The sequence below is a fragment of the Sarcophilus harrisii genome, chromosome 6 (genome assembly GCF_902635505.1).
Source record: "Sarcophilus harrisii chromosome 6, mSarHar1.11, whole genome shotgun sequence".
Lineage (NCBI taxonomy): Eukaryota > Metazoa > Chordata > Mammalia > Dasyuromorphia > Dasyuridae > Sarcophilus > Sarcophilus harrisii.
In genome coordinates this window covers 72690239-72716278 of record NC_045431.1, presented here as the reverse complement: position 1 = coordinate 72716278, position 26040 = coordinate 72690239, and the positions used below count along the sequence as shown (strand labels likewise).

Genomic DNA, 26040 nt, shown 5'->3' with positions numbered 1-26040 from the left:
TTTTAACCACATAAATTAATAGTTTCATTGGAAGTTGTATTTATCCTCCACCTAGAATCAACAGCACTGCGGGCCCAAAGAACTCACTGTATGAAAGCTGATTTATTAATCATTTATCTACAGGTGACATAAGCAGGGATGTGCTCAGGCCTACTCCGGTAGAATTCCTTGTTAAATTTTCAATGTGAGGTGAGCACTTCTGCCTCAGAAAAGCCACAAAATCAGGCCTTGATTTATTGTTTTGATGACTGTCAAGGCTTAAAGTGATGGGAAAATTATTAATAATGAAGAAGAAACAGAAAAGTATCCTAGGCATTTTTTCCTGGAAAGATGATTATTAAATATTTACCAGCACCCTCCTGGACACGAGGTTGGGGCAAAGAATCATTAATACAGATGACAAGCTACCAAACTGACAGGCTTGAAGTCTGGATTGAATTCAGCAAGACAGAATGGAATAAAATGCACAGTCTTACATTTGGTGTTAAAAAACCAACTGAACAAGAATTACATTAAATTCAAATATTTAAGGTCCCGCCACATCCAAACTAGCAAGCTTAGCTCTAAAGAGACGGACAAATATGAAAAACAATAGAATACTCACCCTTCAGAAATTCTTAACCTATTAAGGCTATAGGAGACCTCAAAGACAATTTCATGTGAAAGAAAAAGACCTGGGATTTGTGTGACTACAAGCTCAAATACCATGGTGGAGCTGCTAAAAAAAAAAAAAAAAAAAAAAAATCAGTGCAATCTCAAGATACAGTAAGAGAAATCAAGTGAAAAATCACAGTACCCTTGTAATCTGAACTAGTCAGATGAGTATGTGTGATGCTTGGGTACCATGTTTTAAAGACAATTCACCAACTGGAATATGTCCAGAGCAAAGTGATAGAAAGAAATCTAGAAACCCTTTCCCATAATGAAAAATTTTAGAAACTGGCACTTAGCCTAGCAAACAGAAAGCAAAGGGTGAGACGTGATTAATCACGCTCAAGTATTTGAAAGGTCGTCATATAGCAAGTCATTCTGTGAGCTTCCCCCACTGCTCCACGGACCATTCAATCAGAAAGAATACCTCAGGTAGGATTTTGGTCCATATTTTCTGAGATTTCATCTAATTCAGGGGTTCTTAACCACAGTCAGAACTCCTAAACAAAGGTTCTAACCTTGGATTTTTAATATTTCAATGGCTCCCTTTCAATAATTTGGTTTGCTTTGTAATTCTAATTTATTTTATTTTATGCATTATTTCTGAGAACAAGTTCTGGGGAAATGTCTGTGGGCCCTATCAGACTGCCAGAAGGATCCATGACACAAAAAATTCAATTCTAGTAGCCCTCTCAGGTCATAGTTTCCAACCTCTCTGAGAAATTCACCAATATTAAAAAGAAGGTGATCGTAAATTATGATCAATAACCCAGCGTGGCTCCCCTAACGCAGCGGCCATTTTACAACGGGGCTCCCCTGGATCAGTCCTGACTACACGAAGCCAGGGTCTCCTTCCTAGTTCCACAGGGCCTCTCCCCCTCACAAGTAAAATGCTGAATGGCTTCTCCTCTCGACAACTGGAAAGTATTTAAAAGAAAACATGTTATACAGAATTTCTCTGTTATTCAGTTCTTTTTGATATGTTTCTTTCCCCTCCCGTGGATTGGGCTGCTTTACCAAACCTTCACAGTATATGTGGAGTGACTGCAAAGCTGACAAATCATCCTCCAGCATCAGCCCAGTCTTTGAGGGAAGGCCGTTCCAACCACTTCTTAGGGAAAAATGACACTGTCAAACAGATGAGCTTCCCTGTGTCCTGGGCTCAGAACCTGCTAGAGGGTCTGAGGATGCTCCGGCCGGGGTTTGGGTCCGGGGGGCTGGCAGACGGGAGGCTGCCTCTTAGGGGAAAGCTCAAGCCTTGGAAGCGGTTCACTCGGACTCGGGCAGCCGCTGCCGAGCGCATCTGGAGCTCATTTGTGCCTGCTGTGGGAGGCTGAGCCGAGGGGCAGACATTTCGGATCTGACTCTGCAAGGCAGGCTTTCCGACGTGAACACAGCGGCCCCAGATCCCTGACGGGACAGGGCCGTTCCCGGGGAGTCTGTGACACAGGGGGAAGGCCATTTGTCCGAGAGGGGTGAGAGGAAGGCGTGGAGACTCCCTCCCTGCCATGGCTGCCCAAGCCCACTGGGCAGGGAGGGCTCTCCCCCAAACAAAAATGGAAATACATGAGCTGCCCGACAGTGGCTCCCAACTGCCCTTTTCAGGTACAAACTGTGGCTTCCCCCCATGTCCAGATTAGCTCTGGTGAAGGCCAGGAGCAGAATAAAGGATGAAGAGGTGATGGGGAAGGGAAGGTGGAAGAGTAAGAACACAACACGGCATCCTGAACCTGGTTCTGGACTCGTTAAAGAGAGAGTGAGAAAAGGGCTCGTGGTAAGGCCGCAAAGCCCCGCTCCCTCCCTCCTGTTTGTGGGGGGCTCGGACAAGCCCGGGAGGGGGCTGCGGGGGGCTGGGAAGCAGCGCTGGGGAAGGCCGCCGCTAACGTGCCAGCTGTTCCCCAGGAATTCTTCCTTCCCACCCACTCTCCGGGGAGCAGAAGCAGGGCTCCATGTTTACAATTTCTAGGCAGGAGCCAGTGCCAACCCCAGAGAAAAAATGAATTTCAGGCAATAGGGCTTCAGGTTCATAAAACATTACAAGGATAATGAATTCCAAGTTCTCTCCCCACATCATGACAGGCAGATCCAAGAGTAAATTAAATTTTATTTCATTTACAGAGATTTTGGGGGGGAGGACAAGTCCGTGTACAAATGAGATCCATGAGATAAGTGAAGCTTGCCATAAACATACGTGTGCCCTGTCTAGGGGAAGTGATGGAGAAAGCTGATCTCGAGGCAGTTCTGCAAACCTCCTCTCGGCTGCCACTGGCTCAGCCTTGATGCCTCAGCTCGGCGGCAGCTGTTCCCACTCATATCAATCAGGCCGACCGGCCGAGCCTTGCTTTGGCCCGAGTGGTGTACCCGGACCTGGGATGGGGGAGCACGGCCGCCCCGCTCCTCACGGGGGTTCTTCTGCATCCCAGGGAGGTCCTGGTCCAGAACCGGGGCCTTCCCATTCAGAGCAGGGCCGTGAAAAATGAAGAGCCAGAGGTCCATGACCGCAGAAGAGCATTCAATCATGCAATCGTTCTTCTCCCATCCGAGAAACTAAGGAGTCCCAGTCTCACCCCTCTTCCCTCCCCTCCTCCCCAATATCCCACCCACCCCCAACCCCGTTCAAAGCAGGGATCTGAACTCTTGTCCGATAGGTTCACGGGGTTCCTGGTCACATAAGCGTCTTCCTCCCACCCCCGAGCGGGGTAAATCAGCCCTACAGTAGACCATGGATACCATGGTCAGTCACAGGCCGGGAACTAGAGCAACTTGACATAATTTTGTGGAATCAGTCCTCTCTTGCCATTCAGAGTTCCTTCTAGCCAGCCAGGTTCCCTTGAAGTTTGAACTGAAAAGAAAGAGGGAAACAAAGAAAAAGAGAAAATCTTTACTCAGGTGCTGAAGACACTAATATTCCTGTAGGAGAATCATGGATCAAAGTTTCCAAACGATCAGTCATTCCTTTTTCCAATAAACACTTATTAGGCTCCTACTTAAGTGTCAGATACTGGGCTAAGTGCTAAGAATGTCAAGACAAAAAAAACCAAACTCTAGTCCAATCACCCTTATTTATTTTATACATGAGGCGATCCGGAAACACTGGTTACTTACTGGTTCTAGGTCATATGCAGAAAGTAGCAAAATCACATTCAAACACAGCACACAGTAAGTGCTTAATAAATGCTACCTGACTTGATCTATGTGTCATAAATTTGGGGCATTTTCTATTTTGCCATGATGGCGTTACTTTAAAGAGTCCTCCAGAAAATTACACAAAATGGGAACTTTGCCATCCAAAGTTCCCTAGAGCCAAAGGTTGAAGGGCAAAGGGTTGAAGAGCAAGTGCACTAATGTAGCAGGTGGAAAACAGGCTGGGAAATGCCACCCCAGCCCAGCAGTTACAGGTATAGACCGAGTGGTACGAGGAGTACTAAGCTGGGCCCGACAACAGCTGGTGTACAAAATAAAGAGGAGGTGCCGTAAGACCGTCAAAGCACAAATCTCATCATGAGTTTCAAACATAAGGAAGAGAAAGTCTGCAAATCAGAGACAAATGAACTTGACCTTAATTCCGGGGAAATTCTACCCTTCATCATAAAAGAGGGAAAGAAATGGTTATTAGAGTTCAGAGAGCCAATCTGGCTCCAGAAGGAAGAGGTCATGCCAGAATGACCTTATTCGCTCTTTGGACAGGGATTATGGAGCTGGGAGATCACAGAAATGCCGTGCTGGCCATTTAGGTAAGCTTTAGTTTTTCTTCCACTAATAAGCACTTATTTTTTCTCATTCCCCCCACCAATGCGGGGAACAAAATAAAAACAAAAAACATAACAAAAACGCACAGTCAGACAAAAATTCCAAAACGGACTTTGTCCAAAAATCCTGCATCTTGAGTCCATCACGTCGTTAGGAGACAGGGAATAAGCTTTATGGTCCTCTGGCATCATGGCTGGTCACTGCATTAATCAGCGTTCTCCAGCCTACCACAGGCATTTATTTTTACAACACCATCGCTAAAGCAAAACAGAGCCTTTGGCAAAGCACTGAGGACTTATGGGAAAGATGTAGAAATGGGGACTGGATAATATAATCTGATTAATTTGGAATTGATGGGATGATTGCACTCAAAATAATCATTTAATGATTCAATGCCAACATGAGAAATATCCAATGGAGAACTCCGGAGAGCTGTTCTCGGTCTTATGCTGAGGGGGGTGTCTGTGTGTGGGGAATATATACTCCCACCCCCATATACACACACACACACACACACACACATATATATATATATATACACACACATATATAGTAAGCATCAAATACCTGAGGCTGGATTTGAACTCAGTTTCTCCTGACTACAGACCCAGGGCTCTATCTACGGCACCATCCTGCTCAATATTTTTATCAATATCCTAGATAAAGGTATACATGGTACACTCACCAAACTTTCACTAAACAACTCCTACACTGTTGAGATTTTATGGCTATGGCAATGGACTAACTCTAATCATATGAAATTCAGAAGGTCCAAATATATGATGAATATTCTAGATTTTATTTATTTTTTAATTTTTTTTAAAGATTTTTAAAAATTTGTTTTTTTGGGAAAAACTCCACCCTGGGGTGATCTTCAGTTGCTCATGATCCTGGATGGTACCAAAGGCCTTCCCCAACCAAACTGCTCTCCTTGCATGTTCTCCGGCTTTATATATGTTTTCCTCTGGAGGAAAATGGGCCTTAGATAGTTCTATAAGTATTTGAAATCTCATCATGGAGAGAGCGGCATGAGGATTTATGTTGCTGGAAAGTATTAGCTCCAGAACTTTGAACCCAGGATCCTTCTTTCGAGAGCTCAGTATTTTTGAGAAGTAATAAGAATGGTGATTGCTTTTACCTAGTAGAGAACCGGCCAGATCCTTGCCTTGAGCACTGGCACCTCTAGGCTAGGGAATGTTCTCCCAGAGTGCCGTGCAGCCCAGAACTGAACATCATCCCAGGACAGAGCATGGGAGACTGATCACTTCCTTCATCCTGGAGGGTCAGTCTCCCTGAATGCATCCCGACCACCACAGGTTTCTGCTGCCAGAGGGAGATAACAGAGCTGGATTTGGAGTCACAGGGACTAGGGAAACATCACTTAATTTCACTCATCTATGAAAGGAAGACCAGAAAGGCTTGTCTGGCCCCAGCGTTTTCAGTACTATTGATTCTTATTTACTAAAAGATCTCACTTCTTTTTTTTAAACCACCAGACAAAATATTAGATTATCTCTAACCAGATATCCTCCATCTTGTATTTGTGAATTTAATTTTTTTGGAATTTAAGCATAAGATGGTACATCTCTTCCTATTTAAATTCAACTTATTAAAACTCAGTCGTAGCCTTTTCCTCCCCAAGTCTGATTCTTATCCAAGAGAGAGACGCCAGGTCAGCAGTTTGAACCTGGGCTAACACTTACTGCGCTTTTTCCCTCTGACAAAAATAACTTCCTCGCATTCCCCTGCCTTTCCTCAACCTTCCCTCTTAGCATTTAATTTTCTCCCTATTTCTACTAGCTGGCATCCAAATCCTGCCATTAAGGCTGGGCTCTGCATTGTCATACTTGAGCCACTTAGAACAAGTCATTTCCCAGCCTCAGTTTACTCATCTGTAAATTAGGGGTTTGTATTAAAATTTAGACACTCAATAAACTACCTCTCTTTTCCCTAGCCTAGAGGTGCCAGTGCTCAAGGCAGAGGATCTGGCCGGTTCTCCACTAGGTAAAAGCAATCACCATTCTTATTACTTCTCAAAAATACTGAGCTCTCGAAGGAAGGATCCTGGGTTCAAAGTTCTGGAGCTAATACTTTCCAGCAACATAAATCCTCACGCCGCTCTCTCCATGATGAGATTTCAAATACTTGGAGAACTATCTAAGGCCCATTTTCCTCCAGTGTAACAAGGATGAAAGAGGAACCATTTTTCAAAAGTTCGGAAGGACTGTATCTCCATTCCCCACTGCCACAGTGTCTCCTATTTTGTAACAGACTAACAGAGATCAGATCAGTCCTGGTTCAAATCTTCCCTCTAAGAACCTTGTCATCCTATGTTGTTAATATTCCCAAGCAAATCTGTTTGTTAGGCTTTAAGCTGCAGAGCTGGTGCCAATTTGCTTGGGGTAGAAAAAGGAAGGAAATGTGCATTTGTAAAGCACCTACTGTGGGCTAAGCATTTTACAAATAGAATTTCATTTGATCTTCACAACAATCTTGGGGGATGGTATTGCGATGATTCCTAGTTTACAGTTTAAGAAATTCAGGCAAACAAAGGTTAACCATCTTGCTCAGGGTCATACTAGTGAGTATCTGAGGCTGGCTTTGAATTCAAATCCTCCTGATTCCAGACCCAGTGCTCTAGCCCAGTGGTTCTCAAACTTTTCTTCTCAGTATCTTCATGTTGTTAAAAAAAAAAAAAAAAAAAACTATCGAGGATCTGTTCAAAGAGTTTTTGTTCACATGGGTTATATTTATAGCTATTTACTACATTAGAAATAAAAAATAATTTTGAATTTGTAGACCCTCTGAAAGGGTTTCAGAGACCCCAATAATTCTTTGGACTACACTTTGAGGACCACTGCATCTAGCCACTTGACAGCTTCTCTTAGCTCCTAAAAGAGGTCTCTTAAGTGTTCAATTTCTGACAACCTTTTCTATCTATAAGTGAATGATCTTCTACCTACAAACAAAAAAATCCTCCAAAAATATACAGTAAAGCACTAGACTTAGGAGTTACAAAGACCTGGATTCAAATCCTACCTCAGACACTTATTCGCTGTGTGATGAGGGTCAAATCCCTTTACTGTTCTGTGCCTCCTGTTTCCCCATCTGTCAAATAATGGGGTGGGGACTCAAGGGCCTCTGGGATGACTTTCCATCCATGATCCCATGACCTCTCTCTTCACTCATCCCCCAAGCCCCGGACCAACAGATCCATGGCTCTAACAACAAAGTTCCAAACACCGCAGCGGCTAATGCAGCCTGCTCCGGCAGTCGGACATGTGGGTGCATTTTACTGAATAGACTCACAGGCCAAATACATCAGGCTGGCCAAGCAGAGCGGGCCCCCCGCTGGCTACAAAAGCCCCAGCGTCCTCCCCGTGCTTAATGCTCCTACTGGAGGGGCTGCTCCCAGACAGCATCACTGTTGCCACAGTAACTAATGCATTTTTATAATACGAGTGCAGATGAGGAACCTTCTGAACACTCTTATGCATGACTATCAGATCAAACACTCCCATGAAATGTGTGCCTTCCATCTATGAACAAAGCACCTAATATGCCGGGTGCCCTTCGCTGGGGTTGGACCCCTGAGAAACACAGAGTGCAGGACAATGGGGGGAGGGGGGTCCTTTTCATGGCTAAATCAACAGAAAGCAAATCAGCAGCATCCAAGGGAGGTCAGGCTCCCGAGGGGCAGCACGGCGCAGTGGACGGTGCCGGACTTCAGAGTCGGGAGGCCTGGCTCGGACGCCGGCTTCGAGTTTCAGGTACTCCGTGAGACTTTCAGGCTGGTGGAGAATTGTGCTCTTTTGTTGGCAAAGGGAGTTCTTACACCAGTAAAATTACACTTACGAAGGAAGGGAAAATGAGGTAAACAAATCGGAGGGGGTTCTGTAAACAGCGAGTTTCTTGACATCATATCAACACTGCTAAAGAGAGAGACGTTAAAACCTACAAAGAACATTTCACCTTATTTGACACACTGAAAGAAGATACTTGTCCTATAAAAGAGATTGGGAGTCATTAAGAATTGGAGAAGACACCTGCTTTTCATTCCAGCACTTATGTATTATTCAGATAGCTTCTTGGTGCTTGAGGGGGGGCCCCTGGCTCTCAAAGCCTGGGCCATCCTCCTTGGCAGCTCCTTCAGGGTCAGGAACAGATCTAGCCCCCAACTATGTGGGTCCCAAAGTCTATGTCATCCTCCTTGCCAGAGCCTGCAGGGTCAAGAACAGATCTAGAACCCAACTATGGGGGTCCCAAAGCCTGTCATCCTCCTTGCCAGGGCCTGCAGGGTCAAGAACAGGTCTAGCACCCAACTATAAATCTGTTGTTCAAAGATACAGTTTGTTAAGACCAGAAAAGTTCTACCTTCCTTTGGGGCAGTCTACCTGCTGGGGCCTTTCCCTTTCCCCTTTGCCACGTGGTATCTGCCATAACTCCACATGTTTCCCATTCCCACTTCCCTTGCAGCTAACTCTTTTAGGGTATCCAATCCCATTTAAGATTTATCCTGCCAGCTAAGGGCATGCCCTGACCTCATGGGGTGCTCCCTTTCTAGTGGGTAATTGTGAGTTCCACTGAGGAACTTGTCTTTCCTATGCCCTCCCACTTTATTTCATATTTACCATTCCTAGTGACTATTGTATCCCTTCATTTTGTCTGTAAACTGTTTCCCTAAATAAATCTACCTTTTGCCCCCCAAAATAAAATAAATAAAAGACCAGCAAGGTTGAGAGGACTGGTCACCTCAGAGGATGTGTTTTCAGGAAATCACCTTCTGATGAAAGGCAGTCTCCTCACAAGTCTACAGGAGAAGCACACCATGAACACGGGGATTTGAACAACTAAGGCATGTTCCAGCAAGTAGCGTAGGTGAAAAGACTACCATGTTACTGTCACTCCAATTCAACAAAAATGTACTAACTGCCCAGTCTGAATCCATAAAGAATTCAATGGACCAAAAAAAAAAGATATATTATCCAGAATAATGGCTGCAGGAAGACGTTCCCCATGGAGTGAGTCCCTCACCTGAGATAGGGTAGTGCAGATGGCCAATGAATTGAGCCCAAAATGCAGTAGATAGATAGATAGTAGATTGGATGACTTCTAGGAAACTACAATGCATTCATTCTACAGCCCGAAATTGATCCTAGGAGCAGTGGGGAGAAATTTGAAAGGGATGTATTTAGATTTGATGTTGTTAGGAATAATTTTCAAGCTATTAGAGCTAAATCTGAAAGTGGAATAGGCTCTTTCAAAAGGTCACAGTTATTTTTAACATGATTATTATTATAATTATTACCATAGCTTGATAATATCAATATTTAATAATGGAATATATTTACAAATTTAATAAATTCATAATAACAATAATATCTCAAGGGAGCCAAATACACACAGTGGGTATGAACAAGCTGGCCAGCCAACCCAGCCATTATCCAAAGAAGCATCCCCTGAGCAGCCCTCTACATCCATCGCCATCCCTCACATTAGAATGGAAGCTCCCTGAGGGAAGGGGCCAGCTTAGTTTTCTCTCTGTGTCTCCATGGCCTAGCACAGTATAACCTTATCATGTCTACGTTGCCGTGTATTCTAACTATGGCCTGTGCAAAAGAAGCAGTGCGAGGTATTCCATTACAGAAGCATGGAACAATGGAGAAAACACTCTACACCTCTAGAATAAGAAGATTTTGGCTCAAGTCTTTCCCCAGCCCCATTTTAGTAATTCTGAAGAAGTCATCCTTCTTCCCATGGCCTCTTATCTATAAAATGAAGGCAGTGGATCAGATGATTATTTCCAGTTCCAGATTCTGTGATTCCTTGATCTTTGTGTATGTTCTAAAAAAGAAGGTAGGGCTTTCCTGTTACCTAGAATAAAGGAAAACGGCTGATTTGCCCAAGACCTGCCCTGCTATCCATCAACCATATTGGGTAACCCTTCAGACCAGGTCTAGTAGTGAACCTGGACAAGAAGCAATCAGGATGGAAAGATGGGAAAGGGTTAAGATTTGTACCAAGAGAAGGAGCCCATATGGAGAAGAACATAGTTCCATGGCATATATGGACAATCCTGACCACCGTACACACCACACTGGTTTTGAGCTAAATGCACTAAATTAGGGAAAGATAAATGAGATGAGTAAATCAATTAGCTTCTAATACTTGCAGACACTGAATTTCTTAATATGTCAACACAGCTAAAGAGAGAGGCCACAGACATTATGGAGAACATTTGAAGCCCCGAATAAAAATCTTCACTTTCCAGAAGGGAGTCACTAAGAATCAGAGCGGTCGTGCTTTGAGTCCTAGGATTGCTCTGATGAGCAAAGTGAGTCGTAGCAAGTCAAGGGATTAGCTCAAAGCTTGAACCCACATCTGTGATGATTCTGTATCGAGCATCCTTTCCACTATGGCCGGCTTTTTCCCTGGCATAAACACTGTCACTTCCTCCCCTGGGGCTCGGACGACGAGAAGATTGACCTTAATGGTTTTTAGGATCCCATCCTACGCCCGATTCCTAACCCAGGTTCTCATGTCAAGCCATCCAGATCAGAGCCCCCGACAAGCCTCTCTGGAGCATACGTACCGTCTTCAAAAACTGCTCCTATTTCAAACGACAGCTCAGAACTGTGCTCTGCCTCACACGGATAGACGGCCCGAGCCTTCCGACTCACCACGCTGGAAAGGAAGCGTCAGAGACAGATGGGTCAGAGGGGGAGGACCGGGGCAGCTGAGACCTCCTGCAGCAGCTTCTCCAGCTCCCCAGTCAGGCAAATCCCTCCCAAGCGAAAGGACAGGGAAATGAGGGAACATCAGGAAAAGCCGCGGGGTCTGATTCTCAAGGCAATGACGGGTTTCAAATCCAAGCCTTCACCTCAGGGAGCTCAAGCTAAGTCGCTTCCCTCCCCTAACTCCTGCCTCGCAGTCTGTCAGTGGGCTGCCCTCCCCCTCTCACCCCATGGTGTCAAATCCACAGGGGAGATCTCCTTCTGGAGCATTTTGGTTTGTCTATTAGGGAAACAGAAGGCAACTCACTAGAGGGGCACTGAGAGGGTGAGAGAAGCACATCCCAGGCACTCAGGGGGGAATCCCTAACACAGATCTGTTGGAAAGGAAGATCTACTCCCAAGCCCTCCTCCATGGCGTGGGCTGGCCTGATTTAGGGAGACTTTCCTGCTCAGAGGCTGGATGAGACGGGGGAAGCTCCCGGGAAAGGGCATCCTGGGGAAGGGCTTGAGGAAGGCCAGGCTTCGAGCTCCCCCAGGTGAGGGGCAAGCAGACCATTGAGGCAGAGAAGCTTGGGAAAGGTCAGGGGCTGACTTCAGTTCTCTCTGAGGTTCAAATATTCAAGCTTGAAAACTAAAAACAACTTAAAGGGGGGGGGTCTAGGTTTGAGTCCTTCTGACATGTAGTGGTTGTGGGTCCCCAGGCAAGACCCCACCTCTCTCAATGGCAGCGAGGTACACAGGGGATAGGGCACTGGGAGCAGAGACAGGAAGACTGGCGTTCAAAGCCTCAGGCAAGTCCCTTAGCCCGTGTCTGTCCCAGCTTTCCTGAGGTTAATAATAAGGGGGCTAAGAATAGCACCTAATTATATGGATGAGATGGAATATTATTGTTCTATAAGAAACGATCAGCAGGATGATTTCAGAAAGGCCTGGGGAGACAGACATGAACTGATGCTGAGTGAAATGAGCAGGACCAGGAGATCATTGTACATGGCAACAATAACATTATGTGATGAACAGCTGTGACAGACTTGGCCCTTTTCAACAAGGAGGTGATTCGGACCAATTCCAATAGACTTGAGACGGAGAGAGCCATCTGCACCCAGGAAGAGATCTATCCGGATCAAGTATGGATCACAACATAGTATTTTCACCTTTTTTTGCTATTGTTTATTTGTTGTTTTTTTTCCATTTCTCTTTTTTTCTTTTTGATCTGATTTTTCTTGTGCAACATGATGAATGTGGAAATATATCTAGAAGAATTGCACATGTTTAACCTATACTGAATTGTTTACCGTCTAGAGGAGGGGAGTGGGGGGAAGAGAGGGAAAAAATTGGAACCCAAAGTTTTGCAAGGGTGAATATTGAAAACTATCCTGCATGTATTTTGAAAATTTAAAAAAAAAAACCTATTAGTAAAAACTAAAAAAAAAAAAAAAAAAAAAAAACCAAAAACAAAAAAACCCAATAATATCACCTGAATCTGAGGATCAAATTAGATAATACTGGTGAAAGTGCTTAGCACTTTGCCTGGCAAACAGGAGGCACTATATAATTGTTTTTTCTCTTTCATCCTCCCTTCATTCTCCATCTATAAGGTTTCAAGTTTACCAGCCTTGGTCCAGCAATTATTCTTAGTGAATGAGAGGAAAGGAAAATTCATGAGATCATAAAACGTAAATTCATCATCTCGAGGAAGCCTGGAACTACAGTGTTAGCAGAGCACTATGAGGTTATTCCCATCTGAGGAAGATTGACTCAAGAAAAACAGTTTTTGAGTAGGTGCTAAGCACAAAACTGAGGGAGATCCAGGGCCCCAAAAGCTCACCTTGGGTTTCCTTTTCAGAAAGGAGGCAGCCCCAAGGTCCAATGAGCCTAAAGCCGGCATCTCATGAACCCTTGGGCTCGAAAGCTAATACAACCCCAGTGAAATAGCTTAATTGGACTTCAAAAAGAACAGAATAATCCCCATCCTGCTTCACATCTTCAGAGTTTGTTGGGAAGAAACTACTTGGTGGAACAGACATAATTAAGGCATTTTCATTGATTTCTGCCCTTTGTCCCCACTCCAAACCCCAACTGACCATCATACCTTTCTGCTGGCTTGTCTGCCATCACAGCAGGAGAGGAGAAGCAGAAGGAGGAGGAGACCGGTGACGAGGGTGCTGCAGCCGGGTGGGCACTCAGGCTGCTGGGAGACTGGGGGTTTAGCCACTGGACCATGGGAGGGCGGGCCTGACTCGGGCTGAAGGTACAAGAATAAAAAGGCAGGATTAGCAGGTGATGATACAAACAAACCTACATAGTGAGAATGTCAGCCCTGTCTTTAAAGGGAGGACAATTCTGCAACTATGGCAGAACTGTGTTGATCTTCCCAGACCCATTTATCCTTCTTATTCTGTGTTTTCTACCCTCATATATTTCTCTTTTGAGATACTCACACTAAAGAACCAGATATCCCTTATACCAGTGAATCTCAGGGGAGATTGGATAAATATGAACTTTTTTGGACAAACCAAAAATGGCAGCATTCTCAAGAGTGGGTTAAAGAAATAGAATCTCATAGGTCTAAGGCACAGCGATCTGGGAAGGGGTGGGGAGGGAATACAAAGGGAAAATTGGGTGATATAAAACATCAATAAAATTTATTTTAAAAAACCTCATTTAATTTCCTCAAATGTGCAGATCAATAATTGAGAATTTTAGAAAATGATCTACCCAAACCAGGCCCTCTAATCTACAGTTCCCTAAAGCCAAATGTTTAGCACTTTTAACTTTCAAAATCTTTCCCCTCATTTTATCACTCTGTCTCCCACTTTTGATGATCTAAACGGGCTAAGAATAGCACCTAATTATAAGAATGTGATGGAATATTATTGTTTTCTAAGAAACAATCAGCAGGATGATTTCAGGGAGAGACCTACAGAACTGATGCTGAGAGAAGTGAGTAGAACCAGGAGATCATTATACATGGCAACAACAAGACTATACGATGATTACATGGTTCTTTTCAACAAAAAGATAATTCACAATGATTTTGTGTTGGAGAGAGCCATATGCACCCAGAAAAGGGGGTATGGGGACTGAACATTTAGATTACCACTAGAAAGGTACAAAGTTCACTTGCCTAGAAAGGACCCATGATAAAATTACTCAGAGGAGAACCAAATCAAGGCCAGAAACTATCAGATGAGCTAAACACTCTACAAAATGTTCTTTTTTTCCCCCGAGACAATTGGGGTTAAGTGACTTGCCCAGGGTCACACAGCCAGGAAGTGTTAAGTGTCTGAGACCAGATTTGAACTCAGGTCCTCCTGAATTCAGGGCTGATGCTCTGTCCATTGCACCACTTAGCTGCCCCAAAATGTTCTATTTTTTAAAGACATCCTTTTGACCACTCTCAAAAACTAATCAATGCATACCACTAACTCAATAATTACCAAATAGAAGTCATTTTTTTAAACTCTTCAACCAGGCACTCTCCTCAGAATTATTATTTACCCTACTGGCATGAAAAGCCCCCAGCCTGGTTGCCCTTTTCCCCTAATCTCAAACCAATCTCAACAAGAACACAATCAAATAGTTTCCCATCAAATTCAGCTGCTTATACCCACTTTCCCATTTTAATCGTTGAAAAAATGTCATTTTTTTCATGCTTAGAACTCTGTAGTCATCTGATTCCCTTTTCCTCCATTCCTAAGCCCGATTTATTGCCAAATCCTATTATACTTTCTCCCCAATGATCTCTCATATTTGTCACTTTCTCTACCTTTCCATTATTATCACACCCTGGAATCCTAGGTCACTCACTGCACTGGTCTCCTTGTTTCTCAGGCCCTACTACATTCAGTCTATCTGATTCAATAGTTCTCCCTTATTAAAATATAGCTTTTACAGGCCAATTCTTGTCCTTAAGAACTATGCCTTTGAATGTCTACTAAACTAGTCTACACTCCTCATTCAGGCTTTCAAGTCAATTAATCAAGCAGTGATGAAACTCTATGTTCCTTGGTTTCCTCGTGTGGAAAATCAGGATTTTGATAATCCAAACATTCTGGAGAATTTGGATCTATGCCTCCATAATAAAGGCAATCAATCAAGAAGTGATGAAACTCTTTGTTCCTTGGTTTCCTCATCTGTAAAATCAGGATGTTGGTAGTCCAAACGTTTTAGAGAAGGATCTGGATCTACACCCAAAAAGTAAAGCAACTGTACATACTCTTTGAGCCAGCAATACCACTCTATCCAAAAGAGATCAAAGAAAAGGGAGAAGGAGCTAACTGTATAAAAAAATAATAGCAGCTTTTTTGTGGTGGCAAAGAACTGGAAATCAAGGGGATGATTTCCCCTTCAACTGGGGAATGGCTGAACTAGCTGTGGTACACGATTGTGATGGAATACTACCATGCTATCAAAAACACATTTAGCTTCTCTGATCAAGATAATGATCCAAGATGATTCTTTCATCTATTGTCATTCTCTGAATACCTTATTTCCCTGTCCAACCCCCTACTCATGGCCAATACAAGGGATTTCACTCAAAAAATCCCATCAATTTAACAGTGAGCTGTATCACTAACTCCTGGGATGGTCAGAGCTAGTGATTCTTCAGTGTTTTCTTACGAAAAGGAAAAGAAAATTAAATTAGTAGAAATAAGGATGGGATGATCGGAGCTGAAATTTCAGGTCAAACACCAGCCCTGATGCCTCCCAGCAATTATCCAAGGCACTCCTCTGAGAAGAGGAGGAGTTGTTCTAACACACCTCCTATCTGTTTTTCCAAGTCATAAAGAGTCCAGGAATTAAATAACAGTCATCCATCTGCCCGGAGGGAGGACAGATAAGGCATGAAAATAAAACAGCAGAGGTTATATTTATAAGGGCCTTTCAAAGTAAAGATCTGGGGAGTTTTACCTTTGTTTTCTGATTAATCTTCACATCTTTGAGAAGCAACTTTTATACAACAAAAAGAGTTCTGGGGTGAAATTATGTCCCTCCCACTGAGTGATCTTGGGTAAGTTGCATCATTGTAACCTCAGTTTTTTCCTCTGTATGATGGGAAGAACCAATGCTTGTAGCATAGCTACCTCACGGGGTCATTTGTGTGAGTCCAATTTATTCATCAAAGATTTATTAAGCAACTAGACACTGGAGACACAAAGATTAAAAGCAAAACTTTGAGAACTTTATATTCTAAGAGAAACATATGTACACAGAGAATAAATATACAATATAAAGACAAAGTAAAAAAGTGGGAAAACGGATAGGTAATGCTTGATTTTACATGATATAAGGATCAGGTGGAGAAAGTGAGGAAGTTTAGCTTGGAAAAAAGCAGCCTAAGGGAGGACATGACAGTTGTCTTGATGTATTTGAAGATTTGTTACATAGAAGACAGATTATACTTATTATTTTTTGGATTATGAGGGCAAAAGCAGGAGAGAGAGGGAGGGAGGGAAAAAGGGAAGGAAGGAAACACAAATTTAAGCTTGATATGAGGAAAAATCTAATACAGCTTGTTCTTGGTCAGTCATGACTCCATTTAGGGTTTTCTTAGCAAAAATACTGAAGTGATTTGCCATTTCCTTTTCCAGCTCACTGTACATATAAGGAAACTGAGACAAACTGGGTTAAGTGATTTTCCCAGGGTCACACAGCTAAGACATGTCCAGTAAATTCTGAATTCAGGTTTTCAGATAAATTCTGAATTCCATTGACCAGGTTTTCCATAATTAGGATCTGGCCCTGGGATTCATTATTCCCACTAACTGGGGCTAAATGGGAATGAGTGCCACCCAACTGCAGGCTGCTCTGATGGAAGGTGGGGTCCCTCCAGGGGTCTGTAGCTGTGGCCAGAAGCCCACCTGTCAGGTTCACTGCCATGAAGAATTCTTTTTCAGTGTGGGGTGGGTGAGAAGGTCAAAGGAAGCTGTCCAGACCTAAAATGCTGGCGTTCGATGACTGTGCTCTCCTCCATCTGAGCGGCCAAAAGGACCCTTAGAGGACCTACCTCTCCTCCTCCCTGAAGGCGAGACCCAACAGCCATTCTAAGGTCATTCTTCCAGAGGCTGGAAACAAAGGCCCTTGAGCCTCCAGAGCCTCCAGGGACTCCTTCCTCAGGTAAACGGCCACTGAGCACCTGCTCTTCCTCATGATGGATGGAGCACCAGGCCTGAAGTCGGAGTGAACCGAATACACATCTCGCCTCAGACTAACTTACTAGCAAATCACATAACCTCTGTGTGCCTCAGTCTCCTCATCTGTGAAATGGAGTAATAACAGCACCTACCTCACAAGAATGTTGTGAAGCTCAAATGCATTATATCAACAAATCTTAAAGCAATATATTAATACTAGGTGATAAATGGCACTTATCATCATCATCATCATGGAGGTCCCCAAACCAAGTGTCTAAATCCCTGTATTATAGCTAGAGAGAATAAGTCATAATTCTCCTATGCTCTGTTAATGGAGCAGCAGCAGATGGCATAGTGGATAGAGTGCTGGGGCAGCACAACCTGAATTTAAATTTGGCATTGGCTGTGACCTAGCTGTATGACCCTGGAAAAAAATCACTTAAGCCTATTTATCTCAGTTTCCTTATATGTAAAAATAAGTTGGAGAAGGAAATAGCAAACTTCAGGGCCAGGAAAAATCCCTCTCTCCACCCACTCCATCTCCATCTATCAGGTTCACTTACTCAGATGCAAACAAATTGTCTCACCCTTGAGAAAGTCCTTATCCAATTTTACTCAGCAAAGAATCAGCCCATTCCTCTACCTTAATCTCCCCATGTCCTCTATCTTTTCAACCAAAATTCTCTCCACTGCCTCATTTTTAACATCAACACCGCTCTCCCGAGTTCATGACATCCCTTGCCTTCTCCCAGGCGTCCAAGTCCAGGAACAAGCAGAGATCTAATAACTTCCCCAGACCCACCACAATGCCTCCATTGGTTTTCCACTTCCCTTGGACCACGCTCCCACCATCCCTCTTGCTGTTACCCATCGTTCTCAGAGGCATCCTCCCAATCTTTTCAGTGAACCTTGGAGTCCCGGCTCCCATCCCTCGTGTTACCCTGAGGGACTTCAACATTCACATTTAAGTCCACCTAACAAGCTGGCTCTGTCATCTCCAGTGACATCTTTCTCCACTCCACTTTTTCCTCCATTCTTCCTGAATGTGGAATCAGCCTACTTTAATGACATTATTACACAGGAATATAAAGTGTAAATATATAATTTAATCCTCTGTAATCAAGAGTTCTCAGTTCCTGGGACAGGAATTAAAAAACTGAAAATGAGGAGGGAGAGCAGAGGTGAAACGCAGTTTTTGAATTCCTCTCTTTCCTTTAAAAAGTCTGTTTCAAATGTCACATCCTCCCCAAGTCTTCCCTGAGCCCCTAATGGGCAACTCCCCTCACAGACCTTACCTAGTACTTTGTTTTGGAAGTATCTAGTGCACGTGTCATATAATATTGTGTGTTATAATATATGTTATATATAATATATGCGTATTATATATAATACGCATATATTATATATATAATGCATGTGTAACATACTATATTATATTACATAATATATTATATAATATTATATATATGTAATCTCAAGAAATAGTTCTCACATCCTCCTACTAAGTAATACACTAAAACATAATGGTCAGGAATTCCCGACTCCTCCACAACATCTCCCCTAAGTATCTCATGTTCTGCACTTAATCAGCCAGTCAATTAGTGTTTATTAAGTGCCTGTCATGTTCCAGGCACTTGAGAAAGGCAAAAGAAAGAGTCCGTCCTCAAGGAGCTCACATTCTAGTGGGAGAAACAACATGGCGACTGCTTTGGACATACAAGATAGATAACCTGGAAATAATCCATAGAGGCAGGGACCAGCATTACCTGGGATCAGTAAATGTTCCTTCTTGTAGAAGGTGGGGTTTTATCTGGGATACAAGGAAAGCCAAGGAAACCTGGAGAAAGAGATGAGGAGGGAGAGAATTCTGGCCCTGGGGTTGGGGAGAGGGAGGTGATCAGGAGTAAGGTAGGACATTAAAACCAGCACTGCCAGATCAAAGAATATATGGAAGGGAAAAGGGTATGAGAAGAGTGGAGGGGGAGGGAGGCAGCCCAATTTTTAATCAATATCTACACTGCGTTCCTGGTACCCAGTTATAAAGAACACTTGAATAACCAGAGTTGGCACTGGCAAAACCCACTGATTTTATTTAAAATTGAATTGAAGATCAATTAAAAAATAACAACCTAAGTACCACAAGCGTCTTAAAAGCCATGGTACAATTGACTGAAAAAGGAGGGGCTTCTTTAGAAAGACTAAAACCACAGTTACCAAGAAGGAAATAAATTAAGGGGGTTGCGAACATAACCCTTTGTTGGCTGCCATCTTTCAAATTTAAGAGCAGATTGAAGGAATCTTCCCTCCTAAAGGCTGAAATGAAGGTAATCCATTCTGGGGAGGGGAAAGAGACCTGATATAATCTTCCCCTGCGAAGAAATGGCATCGTCTGGCACTGTTCATCTGGGGCAGAAAAGAAAAACAAGAAGACTATTGCAAGGAAAATAATCTAAGGATCGGGTACAGATATTCAGAGACAAACTCCAAAAAGATTTTATTGTACATTCATTGGGCTGTTTCTAAAGTCATTGGGCCAAAAGGAAGCTTTTTGTCTCTAGAGAAAAGATGGAAGAAGGAGACAGAGACAGAGAGTCAGAGACAGAGAAGAGAGAGACAGAGAGAGAATGAATGTGAATATTTACTCACTCAGAGTAAATATAATAAATAAAATAAATAAATCTCTTCCAAGAAATGGGGGCCATGATGCACCTAGAAGAGGAAAAGGCAGCAGCTCATTTTAGAAAATAATGGAATAAGCAATATACGTGCACAGTTCACATAACTAATTTTAAAAAATAACACTTCTGAGCAACCATCCATGTGTGTTACTTCTGAGTCCAGCCTTTTCCTCAGGGAAAGTGATGAGGTCTTGTGATTTCATTGGTAAAGGAAGAACTCTTTAACTAATGCAGATTCAGGATTTTCTCTACAATTTAAGAGACTGAACCCAGTTGCCCATCTGAGAGCATGGAAACATTAAACTGTCTTGCCCATGATCGCTCCATCAGTAGGTGTGAGAGAGGAGATTAGAATCCCAAGTCTTCAAGGTTAGTTTTCTATCCACTATTTCACACTGCTCACATCCTTCACTTTCTGCCGAGGGGGCAGGTGTCGGCGTTAGAAACATGATGCTTTCTTATAGCTCAAAAGTTATTCTGATAATGGCCTCCTTTCTCCCTGACAACGTGCCAACTTAAGCTTAGATTGTTTCTGTATTTATCAATTAAATGTTCATGGTCTCCTACTATAGAGACAGCAAAATGTAAAAAGCCAATATAACTCTGCAACAATTTTCTCCAATTAAGAGCATATATGTCTTAGGTTTGAAATAAGGAGACAAAAATGCAGGAAGGGCTCTTCTACATGTACAACTTTAAAGGACAGAAGATTTTTTTTTTGACTTGGGGGGTATTTAAAACAGCAGGATAGGCGATTGGAGGAGATGCTGATTTGCGTAGTATAGTACAAAAAAAAAATATATATATATATATATATATATATATACACACACATACACATACACATACATATATATACATACATACATATCTGACTCTGGAACCTGAGGAGCCAGGCTCAAATAATGCTTCTGATGCTTAAAAGTGGATGTAGCCTACTTCAATAGGCCTCCGTTTCTTCCAAGAGAGTTAAACTAGATGACATCTGAATTCTAGACTTATACCCCAAGCTAGCTTCTAAGAGCCCTTTCAGCCCTATATCTTATGAGTCTGGATTTTGAATTTATGCAGTTTTCTTGATCAATACCTGGTCACCAAACACTTTTTTGCACTCAGCATTAATTCCTGGCTGGGTCATTTCCTTGGGTTCTATATTTTTTTTTTCTCCTAACAATCATCCATTAAGGGAACCTTTGTCTGTGATTCCAGATGACAAAACCAACGTAGATAAGAGAGCTAAACTTTAGCTTACAGGCCAAACAGAAGAGAGATTGGAGTTTTGTTTCAAAAGGATTGGAGCTCTAGAGGTCTGTTGTTTTTATCCAGCAGTGTCTGGATTGACAGGGATGTTGACAGCAAATTGTAATTCGTACACCAAAAAAAATTGACCAAACAAGTAAAAATATACCTACAAACTTCAGACTATGCACTTCACAGCCAGAAAGAGGCAAGAAAATTAATCTTCCAAGAAGACTGCCTGAATGTATTTTGTTGTGTGAAAAAATGCTTTATAGTTTGGGGCCTGATTACAGTCTCACCCAAGTGATAGATTTGCCACCTGCTGTTTCTCACTCAGATATTGAACTTATCATCTACAGTTTGTGCTTTGGGTCAGTCTTTCGGGTTCTCTCTAAGATGTTGGGAGTTAAAGAAAATATCAGTCCCAACTTCCCATTGGCTAGATGGCTGATCATTCCACTGTACTTGTGTTTAAAAAAGGGACTAACTACTACATGCACATTATTGGTTCAGCGATAATAATGACATCAAAGTAAGATGATACCTAATGAAGACAAATATGGGGGGGGGGAGTCATGGAAAAACATGGGTGAGGTGGTGCAAAATAAATGGAGTAGAACCAAGAAAAATCTGCACAATGGTGACAATAATAAAGGACAACAACATTCAAAAGCAGCCAAAATCAGATTTCCTTTCGTGATGAAATTTGGTTCCAGTGAATAAATGATGAAGTACATTTCCTTCTCAGAATAGAAGTGAGGAACTACCAGAAAGAAGTGGTGCTTACATTCTAGGATGGCAAATTTGTCAGATTTTTCCTTCACTTTTTTTTGTTACATGGAAAAAGAGAAAAGATTCAGTGAAAAGTAAATATAAAATAAAACCAAAGAAATGACAAAAAAGATTAAGGCTGAAGTCAATTAATAATGTATACGTGTGTATTCCAACCAAGGTTTTTAAATTATTGTAATACCTAATTTGTGTGTATTCAACCCACACACACAGTTTTAACATGCCATATCTGGGGGGCAGAAACACTGCTACCCTCTTCTTTTCCTCCAAAAAATCCCAAAAAATACTCTTAATAATTTCAAAAAAAGGCAGCATAGCAAAGGAAAACCAGAATTAGACCCTATATAATTCACAAAGGTGCAAATGGCAGGAGAGGAGAAGGTTCAAGGAAGGTAGACAAGACAAGCTAAGGGAACCGACCCAAGTGAGGACTTCAACAACACAAACAAAAGGTGGGGAAGAAAAGAAAAAGCAGTTCTAAGAGATCAGCCCGTGGGTGTCCATGGTAGCTTTCGGAAGCTTTGCTAGAGCTCGAGAGACTGCTGAGAATCCAGTCTCTCATAGGACAATAGCAGTCTATACAGTTACTAATCATAACTCTCGCTTCCATAGCACTTTATAGTTAACAAAGAAACCTGTACAGAGGCAGCTCAAATATTAAAATCTCCCTTCTGTGAATGAGAAGATGAGCTGGAAAGAACCTTAGAAATCATGTGGTCAAGCCCCATGACATTACAGAGGGAAATTAAGAATAATAGAAGGAAAGTGTCTTGGCCAAAGTCTGCAAAGTGCCCAATCCAGGGGTCAAACCTTCGAGCTCCTCAAACCCAGCCACGTTTCCACTGCCAGTAGACACATAATGAGAAACTTCCCTTTTCTTAGAGGACAAGAGAGAGCCTCCCTTGCTATTTCTTTGCAAGTTCCCCTGTATATCAACCATGTTACTGAATGTAACTTGGGACTGCAGAGAGTATATCAACTTATGTTTGTTATGAAAAGATTTCACATTCAGAGCATTATTTACTGTTTGCAGACTGTCTAAAAACAGTGATTCTTTATACATTCTGCCACCTTTTCCATCACTCAACCGTCATCCTTGCAGAAGGGCCAAATGGTACCGAGCTTCTTTTGGCTATGGGCTGCAAGCAATGCATCATCACCTGTTCAAGAAAGGCTGAAGAGTATTCCCAGCCTGGCAGAACCTGCCATCTATTACCCTCTGCAAGCAAAGTCACTGGGAAAATGGATTTTAAGAACTTTTTAAGTGACCCAATGTCAAAAAGCTTATAGGTAAGAGAGTTAGGATTTAAACTCAGTCCTCTTGATTGAAATCCAGTATTTCTTGCACTAGCAAACAATGTGCCCTCGAACTTCCCTGTTTGTGGGATCTATATTAATGAAAAGATATTTCTGGGTTTTTTTTTCTTTTCTTCTATGGAGGGAAATAAACAGACATCCCAATACTAGTACCCTCTGCTATGCCCAAATCAGGCCAAAACTAGATGCTTGGCCCCTTCTGACTTCCAAATCCCTTATCTTTTACAAGTTGTGTTGATTCCATTATGGCAGCATCTTTAGTTTCCATTCCTTCTTCTTTATTCTCATTCAAATCCTCATTAAGATCTGCTCAGGGGATTACAACACTCTAATTAATATAACAGATCTTCCCACAAAGAAGGAAAAAGTGACCCAACAGTAGCCAAACTCTCCCAATATTGTCCTCTAAGTAACGTTCAAATAACATAACCAATCAAATTTTAAAGTAACAATCAACAAAAGATAAAGGTGAGATATTCTTCCATCCTAGAACAACTTAGGAAGCCAAGAAGAGATGTCTGCAGCAATGAGATGAGAGCTAGCCAGGAATTCAGCATGACCATAAAAGGCTATTATGGCAACAGGGAAGCTCAAGACACAAATTCCAAGACAATGATTGAAAACATCTAAAAGAAAAAACTTCAAAGGAAAAACTGTAGATTGGACACAAGCCCAAAGAGAATTCCTAGAAAAGCTAAAATTTAATAAGAACAAAAAATTATAAAAGTCAAATAAGAGCTTAGAAAAGGAAATGGCAGCACAAGAATACTACAAGAACATTATGAAATAGTACACAAACATACTACAAGAGTATTATGAAAAGAAAATTAATGGCTTTGTAAAAAGAGGTACCAAAATACTGAAATTCCTTAAAAAAAAAAAAACAAAAACAGAATTAACCAAATGGTAAACATGGTACAAAACTTCAATGAAGAAAAATAACTCCTTAAAAAGCAGAATTGGCTAAGCAGAATAAAAGATATGAAATCCCACTAAAAAATTCATTAAAAATTTAAATTGGTAAAGTAGAACCAACCACTAACTCCATTAGACATCAAGAAACAAGGCAAAACTAAAATGATAAAAAAAAGAAGAAAATATTAAATATTTCATAGGAAAAACAATCAATGTGGAAAAGAGATCAAGGAGAAAAGCTTTAAAATTGAGTTGCCTCCAAGACAGATTTCTCTCATAAGCAGCTGGTTAAGTCTGGCTACCCATGAAATCTACTTAAGGGCCACTCCCATTCTTGGTATGGCCCAAATGTAGTAAACTGCCACAGAAACAGGTCTGTCCTATTTCACGCTTTTTTTTTATCATCTTTCTTCCAGGTTCTTGTCTGAAATAAAATCTCAAGCAAGGCTCTCTCTCAGTTCATTCCCTCCTCAACTAGTGATCATACAGCAAAATGTTTTGTAAATTAGCTTATGATCTAAATCTGTATACTTTTTAGCTTTTCCATGTCTGTTTCTCAAAGAGACTAGGAGTATTAATGGTTAAAGAAGTTTTGAAGTTCTTCCTGTGGATAGGTTGCTTGGTTAAGCTTCTTTGGCAAAATACAGAATTTCATAGTAGTAAGGGATCTCAGAGGCAATATGATATAGCCCACTCCTGAAGAATAATACTTTGACAAGGGTAAACCAGTCTTTAGACTATTATTATATCTTGAAGAAACCCAATTAAGTTTAAGAGAGCTCTCAATCTAGGAAGTTTTCCCTTTAAATAAAAAAGCTTAATCCACCACCCCCCCTCATTGTTCCTGGCTCTGTTTTTTGGAAATAAGAAGAACTTTATGATTTATCTTCAAATGAGAGCCACATGGAACACTGGATAGGTAATTAAGAGTTGGAACGAGGAAGACGTGTATTTAAATCCTTCTTTCAGACTCTTTTAGTTGGGTGACCTTGACATGTCACTTAATCTCCATCTCAGTTTCCTCATCTAGAGAATGAAGGGAATTGGAGGAGGATTAGACATGGTAGTCCCTAAACTATGATCTTATGAATATCTGTGGATAATAGTCACGCTTCCTTCCTTCCCACTGTCTCCTCTTCATGCTATCCCCAGTTCTGTCAGCTGGTCTTCTTAGAGAATGATCTTAAGCTCTTCACAATCTTATTCACCTTTCTAATGATAGTCTCTTAACTTATCAACACCTTTCCTAAAATGTGGATATTATATTAACATATAAATATATACGATATATGTATATATTAATGAGATACTAAAGGTATTTTCTGAATTGAGAAAAATACAAATTTATCACCTCCCTCATTCAGTTCCTTTACTTGTATCCATCTTTTGTTTTCACTCAACAAGTTGGAGCTGCCATAATTACCTGCATGTAGTGTCTGGACTAATGCCTTAACAATTTACACATCCAGTCCTAGTCTTTCTCTAGTCTTTCATCACCATCTTCAACATTTCAAACCAGATGACCCATGGGCATCTCAAATGAAAAACATATAAAAAAGAACTCATTACTACTGCCTTCTCCCCCACCCCCTAAATAACCTTTCTCGTTAACTGTGTATATGTGTGTGTGTGTGTGTGTGTGTATATATATATATATATATATATATATATATATATAACCTTAATTATAAGGGTAATTGACATAGCCACTGCCCATCACCTAGGTTCATACAACCTCAGCATTATTTTTAACTCCTCTCTTACTCACCCTATATATATATATCTGTTTAATCATCAAGTATTATTTCTATCACCCCAATAATTTTC

At 41.8% G+C, this 26040-nt stretch overlaps 1 protein-coding gene across 2 annotated transcripts in view; it reads right to left on the bottom strand.

Annotated features, from left to right (window-relative positions):
- Window positions 1-2735: 2735 nt before the first annotated feature.
- ARHGAP10 (Rho GTPase activating protein 10) overlaps window positions 2736-26040 on the bottom strand; it is a 346248-nt gene continuing 322943 nt past the window's right edge. For both annotated transcript variants that reach the window (XM_031944152.1, XM_031944151.1), the window contains exons 21-23: window positions 13228-13380; window positions 10994-11085; window positions 2736-3493 (exon numbers count right to left, since the gene is read on the bottom strand). In XM_031944152.1, the coding sequence (XP_031800012.1) occupies window positions 3405-3493; window positions 10994-11085; window positions 13228-13380 (334 nt within the window). In that variant the 3' untranslated portion in view covers window positions 2736-3404. The remainder of the gene's footprint in view (window positions 3494-10993; window positions 11086-13227; window positions 13381-26040) is intronic.